Here is a 9,946-nt window from a genome sequence, read left to right as displayed (position 1 = left end):
CTCAGACTTCTCCAGTTTCCTCATTTCCCCTCCCCCCACCTTGTCTCAGTCAAATCCCTCGAACTCAGCACCGCCTTCCTTATCTGCAATCTTCTTCCTGACCTCTCCGCTCCCATCCCACTCCGGCGTATCACCCTCACCTTGACCTCCTTCCACCTATCGCATTTCCAATGCCCCTCCCCCAAGTCCCTCTTCCCTACCTTTTATCTTAACCTGCTGGATACACTTTCCTCATTCCTGAAGAAGGGCTTATGCCCGAAACGTCGATTCTCCTGTTCCTTGGATGCTGCCTGACCTGCTGCGCTTTTCCAGCAACACGTTTTCAGCTCTGATCTCCAGCATCTGCAGTCCTCACTTTCTCCTTGTTGTAGGTGTAGGGTAGTTTTACTCACCAAACTCAGATTACACTAGCGTAACCCTAATTAAATTAACAACTAGATTACAAGTGAATTACTGCAAAAATGTTAAATCCTACAAGAGGAAATAAAAGGGATTTATAGGGATGAATATTCAAATTTGCACAATGTAGAGGAATAAATAGTCAAAAAAATCTCAGTACTGTAATAATAAAAGATTAATCATTGGTAAAAGTAGTAAAATATGCAAAACTGACTTTTAAACTGAGAGTGAGTACAAAATAGAACATACTTTTAAAAACTACTTCCATTGCCAGAACCAGCATGAACAACATGCACTCCAATAACAGTTAATCACTAAGGAGAACGTAATTGCACACAGTTATAAAAAAGCAATGCACTATTTGGCTCAACCTGTGTGTAAGTGTTGACTCTCCACGTGAACCAATTGTTTTGAACACTCTTCTCCTAGTCCTTCCTCCAATTTTCTGCTTTGATACAAACAAAATACAAGTTGCCAACAAACTGGAAAGACTTAGAATAAATAATTATAAATAATTCCCCAGCTGTTTATTGGAATTATCTTGTTGAGAGAGAGGAGCAGAGAATTGACAGTCATTATGCCAGAGTTACTAGGCACTGAAGTCAATGTGTTGATACTCCCCTTCTGCTTGGCACCCTATCCATTCCTTTCACCATTAATGATCAGCGGTAGCAGCATGTACTATCTACAAGATGCACTGTGGTATTCAGAAAGCTTCTGTGACAGCACCTTCCAAACCCAACCTGCTACCACCTAGAAAGAGAATGCTAGTAGATACATGAAAATATCATCAATGCAAGTTCTTCTCAAAGACACTTGACATCCTGACTTGGAAATAAATCACCATTCCTTCATTGTCACTGGGTCAAAATCCTAGAAGACGCTACGAGTACTTTCAATGTATTTGTACCATATGGACTGCATCAGTTCAAGAAAGTAGCTAACCACTACCTTCTCCAGGGAAATTAAGGATGGACAATAAATGTTCCAGATTGGAGAGCTTAAAGTATTTATATCATTGATAGTTATTGCCAATATAGAATTGAGTACTGCTGAAAAAAGACACATGGGAAAATTTTGAAATGGCCTAACAGATTATCGGTTCAAGGTCAATTAGGGATGGGCAATAAAGGTTGGCCCAGCCAGCAATGCGTACGTCCCATGAATGAATAAAAGAAACAGTCAGACTTTGTTTAAATTTTAAACTAGGTAGCTTAACTGATTAGTCAGGGTGTTGCTATAGAAATAAACCAATGAATGGCTGTCATCTCTTTTGTTGACTTGAAACAGGTGCAGTGGTGTATGTTTTCTTTCTGGCTGTAAAAAACGGGGCCTTTATGTTAATAACTTTAACTTCTAGTACAGACTTAGGTTTAAAAACTTAATGCACATTATCCAATTTATAGATGCTATCAAATTAGTATAGATGATGAATTTGAAGGAGTAAGTTTAGAAATTACAAAATGAATTGCAGTATATGTTTCCAGGATAAAAAGAACAGTAGGACTCCAATGCATGAAATTCTGCAAATAGGAAGGGAAGAAAACTCACCATGTATAATGTTAATAGGGTTAGAAAAAGCTGAAGGTAAATCTGAAGAATAATCTTTTCAAATCTCATGCTTAACATGGCCACTTAATACATGTTACAAATCAACAAAGTTAACATGATTTTGGTTAAAGGTTATTGACTTAAAATGTTGACTTTTTCTCTAAATGTGCTGCCTACCTGAGTGTTTCCAGAATTTTCTGTTTTCATTAAAGCTCATTGAATTTTGAAGTAAATGGCAAAACAGTTCTTGTACAGTAAAATGTAATTCTGAAGCAAAAACTAGAAGTGCGGGTCTGGCAGCATCTGAGAAGAAAATCAAATTAGCATTTGAGCTTGTTGATGATTCATAACTCAATTATAAATTGAGATTAACTGCACAGTGCTCAGATCTGACCATGTCTTCAGTACTATGTCCATTCTGAATATTGACAAACAAGAGACATTTAAGTGCAATTACAAACACAGATATGACCCTGGTGTAAAGAGTTATGGTTTGAGCAATTACAAGAAAAATGTGGCACTCAGCCTGAAATTGTAATGTCTTCAAGGTGATCTTATGTCAGGAAACAAAGTATTTAAAGATATGCAAAAATTAAATTGAAGTTTCTATGTGTTTCAAAAAGTCAGGGAAAAATCCATGAGTTCAATGTGAAGAGACAAAATTTAGGACAGCCATTGGAAAGGCCCAACTATCGTGATATCAAGTTCAAGTTAGTAATCCAGAATAAAAATAATTATTTGAGGGTGTCCAATTTCAAAGAGATGAGAACAGATCTGATCCAATTAAGTGAACTAAGAGATGAAAGGCAGAAGTATAACAGTACAATGAACTATCTTTAAAAATATTAGATAATAGGTACAATCGATGTACAACTCCAAACAGCAAACAAACCAGAGTTTGCTAGATGACAAAATAAATAGAAAATGAAATGGAGCAGAAAGTAATTGCCTGTACCAGAATGGTATGACAGGAGAACCAAGCTGAATATAGAAAGTACAGAGGTGAAGTGGAAAAAGAAATGGGAAGCAAGCATATGTCGGACATAACTAATACAGTGTGGAATTTGAGTCCTTTATAGGACTATAGTATTGGTGGGAAATGGAAGAATGGCCGGAATAGAGCAGAGTAGTTTGGTTGATTGGCTTATTTCTGTTCATACTCTACGATCTTATAAATAGGGAATGTATGCATGAAAGAGAGAGCATGACTGAGGTGCTAAATGAGTTCTTTACCAAGGAAGATGATGGTTCCAAAATCATAAGTAAAAGTTTGGTAATTGAGATACTAGATATGCTAAAGACTGAAAAAGAGTATTAGAAAGACTGACTGTATTTACAGTTAGTAAGACAGGACAGATTAGATGCATTTGAGGATACTGAAGGAAATATGATTTTAAATTTCAGAGGCTTCCAATTCTCCTTAGATACAGTGACAGCTCGAGGACTGGAGAGAATTGCAAATGTTATACTCTTCAAAATTGTGAAATGATACATTTTGAGAAGAGGATTGAGGGAAAGAAATATCAAATAAAGGATCCAATTCTAAAGAAAATGTAATAGCAAAGCACTTTTGGTGTGTATGTGAAGACTGAAAAATCCATTCTGTATCCTGGATTTTTAACCAGTGTCAAAAGCATGGGTTTGTCCCATTCTTAGCACCATACATAGGAAAGATGTAAAGACATTAGAAAGAATACAGAAATGATTTACAAGTATGGTTGCAGGACGTGCTGTTCTACTTCAAGAAGATTGGGATGAAATTTGATAGACCTTTGTAGAGGTGCTCAAAACTTGAGGGTCTGGAAGAGTAGGTGGGGAGAAACATCCCATTAGTCAAATAATTGAGAAGCAGAACAATTATTTCTGTATTCAAACTGGATGGCAAAAAAAATGCTGCACAGGATTTTTAAAATCTTTTTTTTAATTTGGCAAGCATTTTGGATCTGGAATGTATTTCCTAAAAATGGGCTAGAGAGAGCTTCAACCATTGGCTTGCAAGAAGCCATTGAATAATGCCCTGAAGAGCAAACAAATGAATTCAGTGCTGTAGAGAAAAGGGAGGTGAGTGGCGGTGAGTCAGTTGCAGTTGCCATGACCTGGTATGAATATGATGGAGTAAATGGTTTCCTTCCACGCTGTATCCATTTTATAATTCTATGAAATTTTTATTCACAATAATGTGCTTATGTTTTGGAAGATATAGGAGTAGAGGCAAATAAAGCATAGAAATAATTTAAGAATTACATGCCATAAGAGGCAATAAACTTTTAATTGCTTGTTTAAAATTGCTTTCCTTCTGATTCTGAGATTGTTTCAATTTAGAGAAATTAATTATGCCACAACTTAAATTATAAAATTATTAAATTTTGTCTTTTCTCATCAGAATACATTTGCAATTTGCAGTCAGTTATGTTTTCAAAAAAATTACATAAGGTACACTCAGAAAAATAAACTTTTCAAATATTGTAAATGGACAACATTGGCAAAGAGTTGGAAAAGTTTGGGATGATCAAATGAAATGCAACTGACAGGTTGGGAGGCACAGGAAGTGAAGGAATAGTGTGATTTTGTCACAGTAGAAATCTGACTTGAAGGATTCAAAAACAGAATTCTAAAAAAGAAGTACCTGGTTTGGGAAGGGACATAGAATTGCTTTAGACAGGAAATGAGCTTGGAGATGGGAATGTTAGTTTTCGAGCATGTTGGGATCAAGGAGAGGAATGTTGACAACAGAACTTCGCTATCAGTTAATATGGAATCTGAATTGGGGTTTTGTTTGGTCAGAGTTTGGTGTGAATAGATTGAGGGAGCAAAGCTGTATTTTATTTCTTTATTCTCTCATGGAATTTAACATCACTGCTGTGGTCAGCATTTAGTCATCCCTACTTGTCCTTAAACTGAATGGTTTGAGAGGCCATTTTGGAGGGAAATTGCAAGTTAACCACAATACTGTGTGTTTGGAGTCACACATTAGGATGCCAGATTTCTTGCTCTCAAGGGCATTAATGAAGCAAATTGGATTTTGTGACTGGTGATTACTTTTTTTAAATCCCAGATTTATCTAATTATATTTATCTAATTTACAAGATTAATTCCAGATGTACCGAATTGTAGGGCTGCACAGTGGCTCATGGTTAGCACTGCTGCCTCGCAGTGCTTAGGACCTGGGTTGAATTCCAGCTTTGGGTGACTATCTGAGATTACATGTTCTCCCCATGTCTGCATGAGTTTGCTCCAGTTTCCACCTAAAATACAGCAATATGTATGTCAGGTGGATTGGCCATGCTAAATTGTCCTGTCGTGTCTAGAGGTGTGTGGGTTAGGTGGGTTAACAATGTTGTGGTTACAAGGTTGGGCTGGATGCTTGCTCTTTGGAGAAACATTGGGAATTCTTACACATTGTAGGGATTCTATGATTCCATTTAAATTGTACTAGCTGCCTGGGTGGAGTATAGACCTACATCCCCAGAGCATTAACCTGGGATACTAGTCCTGTGATATTATCACTTATACTACCCTATCTCTTCATTGAGCAACATGATGTTGGAGGGGATGTGTGAAGGGAGATAAGAAAGAAAGTAGAGAAACTAACAAGTTAGCATTGGCGCTGGGACATTAATGTATGTTTAGCCAAGTTGGTTGGTGCAAGACAGATTTATGACATAGTGTTACAGAGGCAACTGATATTGGATTGTCTAATAAATGACCAATAAATCTCATCCTTCTCTCGCTCTAACTAAGAGTCATATCAGACGTAACTCTGTTACATTTTCCACAGATAACTGCTGAATTTCTCCGGCACTTTATTTTTATTTCAAAGATTTGCCTTAGAAAAGCTGAGGGTTAAATTTCCATAAAGACCTTGGAATTGCGAACGGTTTTAGCAGAGGATTACTATAGGATTCAGCCAGATCTGGCTAGAAACATTCAAAATGCATTCTTGTTACTCGCTATCTCCCCTTTCATCTTCTTTCGATTGTTCATATTGTATTTCCAATGTCAATGAAGGGATAAATCTGCCGGTTACTTTACCAAATATATCACAGGAAAATATGCGTAATGAATAATGCTTTCCACTTTTGTTTTACCTTTATCTCCTGATAAGAGCGTAATTTATTGTCTCATTTATAACGCTTTATTTCTTCCGATTTGGAAAACGTCTCGGAATTTCAGGGCTTTTCCTAACATCGGTACGCCTCCACACATCAGGAGAAGGTCAACAGGAAAAGATCTGTCACGTTAAGCACGAACTGTTTATGCTAAACTGACAAATCTGTAGTTCATATAAGGGTTGGCATCAGTGCTTCACCGAAGGGGGGTGGGGGGCGCTGGAACAAATTGAAGCTGCACAATCGTGTTATTTGATACTGTTTTTTTTCCGGCTTTTAAATAGAATGTACCTTTTGTTTTGTCTTTTACCATTTTGCAGTTAGCCGTTTAGGGTAACAACACGACTTTATTTTTGTACATTCTGGTATGTCTGGGTCGTTCTTCCAATTTAATTGTCATTCAACATCGTATGCAGTTTTAGAAGGAGCTCTCATGTGCAAAGCATAGAATCGCTGGCCTTATTCCTCCCGGAACGTGCCAGCAACCAGATCCAGAATGTTTAAATCATAATTGTCTGGTAGATATTTTCCATACAGCAGTTCTTCAAAATCTTATGTTTAATAAAATTATACTAAAAATGCTGCGATTGTTTAAGAATTAACCAATTTTCAGTTTTTACGGATTAATAATGTTACTGATCTCATTCCTGAAGCAGAGTTTCGATGTCGCGAGCGCCTCCTGTTGGAGGCTAAATGGCAACAAGAAGCAGCAACATTGCAGATGGCGACTTTGTTCACCGTTCGGATTCGGGATTCAGCTTGTTCGCAAAGTGGCTAACAAGCTTCCTTTAAACTAACGCCAACTGCAAAAGAGGTGGTGACTTGTGTTCGTTTTAATATCTGATTCAGGAGGAAAAAGCCATCTACACTAATTTAACAAAAATAAATGGAATCGGTTTAACTTGAGCTTTCAAGGTTGGAAAACGGATTGTCTAACAGACGTACAGCACTCGGAAGAGAAAATGCCATTTGTCATCTAAACTTCACATTACCCAGAGACTACTGAGCGAAGTGAAATTATTTTTGGCTTATTTTAAAAAGCGACTTAAATTCAGAAACTCCACTGAATATCGGTTTCTTTTGACAGCCTACACGTTTCATAAAAAAAGTACCGGTTGACGTGATAATTTGCATTAGTGGGAAATTTGAAAATTAGTGGATATTCACGAGACCCTGTCAGAAAACAAGAACACGACACCATATATTTCCCAGAGATCGAATTTATTATCTTGTGTTTAATTCTAAACAAAAACAAAAGAAAATGCTGGAAAAGCTCAACAGGTCTGACCGCATCTGTGGAGAGAAATCAGCTGTAATGTGCGCGTCGAATGACCCTTAGAAATTCTAAGTTTTTTTCTTGTACGGGAGCAAGAGTACTGGCAAATAAAAATGTTTAATCATGAAACGCACAAATGAGATATGCATCAAATGGATTATTGGAAACCAATGAAGACACCAGAGTGTAAATAAATACAGAAAGTATTAAAATTAGTGGGATGTGTGGTGCATCATGCCTTCATAATTAAAATCTAGTTAAGTCTTTATTTAAAGTTTCGCTTCTGAAATTCGTGGACGTATGCTTATTATTTATATTCAGAAGGTATCTTAGTATCTTTACATTTTCCACTCACATTCACCTGCACATGTTCTCACCACGTTTCTCTCCGTGATAGTAGTGACAATCTTTATTTTTGCTCAACAACATCTTGTTATTAAAAATGTTATCTCCGTTTTTAAATTTCTCCCCGGTCTTATCCTCCTTTATCTTTGAAACCTTCTCCGTCCCCATAGTTCTCAGATATCTTCACTCATTCAAGACTCTTGAGCATTCGCTGCCACATGGCCAGCAATTTAGCTTCAGAGATCCCAGGCTCTGAAATCCTCTGCTCAGAACTTTGTGTTTCTTCCAGCTTGTTTTGCCCGTTAAGATGAGTCTTCAAACCTACCTCTGTGACCAAACACCTGACCTAAAGGTCAAGATTTATGGGTCACAAACGTAGAGGATCTGATCTTTATTGAGTGTCTGGAAGGGTTAAATAACATTCGCCTAATTCTAAATTTCTGTATCGACTTACTAAATTAGTTTATAATGCTCCGGTGATACCCTTGGAGATATATTTATATATCACCTTTAATTACATAAGTAATACAAACAGAAAATACCGGACTAAATAAGTCAGACAGCATCTGTAAAGATGGGGTTTTTTTTTGCGGCTGGGATTAAATGATCCAGAACAACATAAATATTTGATTTGTCACTTTGAAATTGAACTAATTCAAATATATGGTATTTTGCACGTTATGTTGCTGGATGAGCAATGGCATTCAAACATATTCTTGATGCCCTCAGCTGAATTTAAGGCACTCTTTGAAACATGCACATTGTATGACGAAAACAATCTTAGAAAGTATTTAAATGGAAAGAAAACAAAAATTCTTAATGGTTTCCAGCGAAAGATTTACAGCAACGCCATTTTTCAGCCGTACTAACAGTTTTGAACTAGTCTTGCCCTCGTCTTCATGTCGCACCGCCTTTTTTCTTTGCCATTTGATAGACTGAGGCATGTCCGCCGGCTCGCTGTTCTCTATGTTGGAGTGGTTCTGTTTCTCCTCCCTCTTCGCGTATTCCCGCCCACTCTGGAGTTCAGACGTCTCTACTAGCAGCAGTTTTCAAATGTTTCATACGAGTGCTTTAAACTGAAGTTAACTTTTGATTCAAGAGAAAAAAAGGTTCAAAAGGAACGAAGTAAAAACCAAAGCTGTTTTTTTTGATATTGTGTGATTCTGCAGTTCTCCATGCCGTGGCTATGGTGAAGTGGCTGTGAGGGTGTTAAAGCACGGCTCTTGTGGCGGTACCGAGTATCCGTGAGGTGTCTGTCTTGGCGCTCCTCTTTTACCCAGGGACATTGGTTTGGGCTCCATCATGGCGGGGTGCTGTCTATCCGAGGAGGATAAAGAGTCTCAGCGGATTAATGCCGAAATTGAGAGGCAACTGAGGAGGGACAAGAGAGACGCTCGAAGGGAACTCAAACTGCTGCTGCTGGGTGAGTAACAAAGTATTCTCAGCTACATGGGGAGAGCTCCTGAGTAGTTAGTTTCCATTGTATCTGAATGGGTTAAACTCAACTCAGGAAAACTATCATTTGTCACTTTATGTACCTGAAAGCGAGACCTGTTGAGGTAGATTAATACTTCATTCTAGTGTCATAAGTTGTTTGTAAGTCTCATTTCTTGGTCAATGTTATTAACCTTCCGGTGCGTCGGCATGTCAGTAGTTTCCAACATATTTTTATGCAGGCCTGAATCCCTTTTGTATTTTCATTTTCTCCCTCCTCCCAATTTAGCTTAAAAGTTATCATAAATGTCTCGAGTTTAATGATGCAGGTTACTTTAAAGGCAGGTGGTGGTCGTTCCTACAGAGTGGTTTATTAGGCGCCGTGCGGGGTTGAACTTTGTTAAAGTTGGCGGCCTGTTGTCGGCTCCTGTAACTTGATCCTCAGGTGGAAGTAAAATGAGCGAGAAGGTAAATGGACTGGTTAAACTTGTATCGGAAGTCTGTTGTCTTGCCTTTTATTTTAAAAGTCCTGAGTCTCGGTGAAGTCACTATTACTTAATCTAAACTGGTGACCATTAGCAACGTTTTTTCATTTGGGGGGGGTGGTCCTTGAAATTATTTCAGACTAACTGGTGAAATCATTTTTTGCTCTCAACTCTGGACGGGTTAATGAGAATGGAGCTTGAATGGGCTACACTTTGAATAGATTTCTAACTTTAGGTTTCTTCCCTACTTTGTTTAACTGCATCGCAATACCGTCAATCTATCACATGGGTCTCTTTAATCTTTATTGACTCCACAGCTTCACTAACTAGACGAGCAAGCTGGGTGT

The 9,946-nt window shown here is 37.8% G+C and overlaps 1 protein-coding gene across 1 annotated transcript in view; it reads left to right on the top strand.

Moving 5' to 3' along the window:
- Positions 1 to 5,504: 5,504 nt before the first annotated feature.
- Positions 5,505 to 9,946, top strand: part of LOC122561122 (guanine nucleotide-binding protein subunit alpha-14) — a 169,315-nt gene continuing 164,873 nt past the window's right edge. Inside the window, exon 1 of the mRNA XM_043712573.1 lies at positions 5,505 to 9,103. Within this exon, the coding sequence (XP_043568508.1) occupies positions 8,983 to 9,103 (121 nt within the window). The 5' untranslated portion in view covers positions 5,505 to 8,982. The remainder of the gene's footprint in view (positions 9,104 to 9,946) is intronic.

The sequence above is a fragment of the Chiloscyllium plagiosum genome, chromosome 2, assembly GCF_004010195.1.
Source record: "Chiloscyllium plagiosum isolate BGI_BamShark_2017 chromosome 2, ASM401019v2, whole genome shotgun sequence".
Lineage (NCBI taxonomy): Eukaryota > Metazoa > Chordata > Chondrichthyes > Orectolobiformes > Hemiscylliidae > Chiloscyllium > Chiloscyllium plagiosum.
Note: the sequence above shows the minus strand (reverse complement) of the source record. Positions and strands in the feature narration are given on the sequence as shown.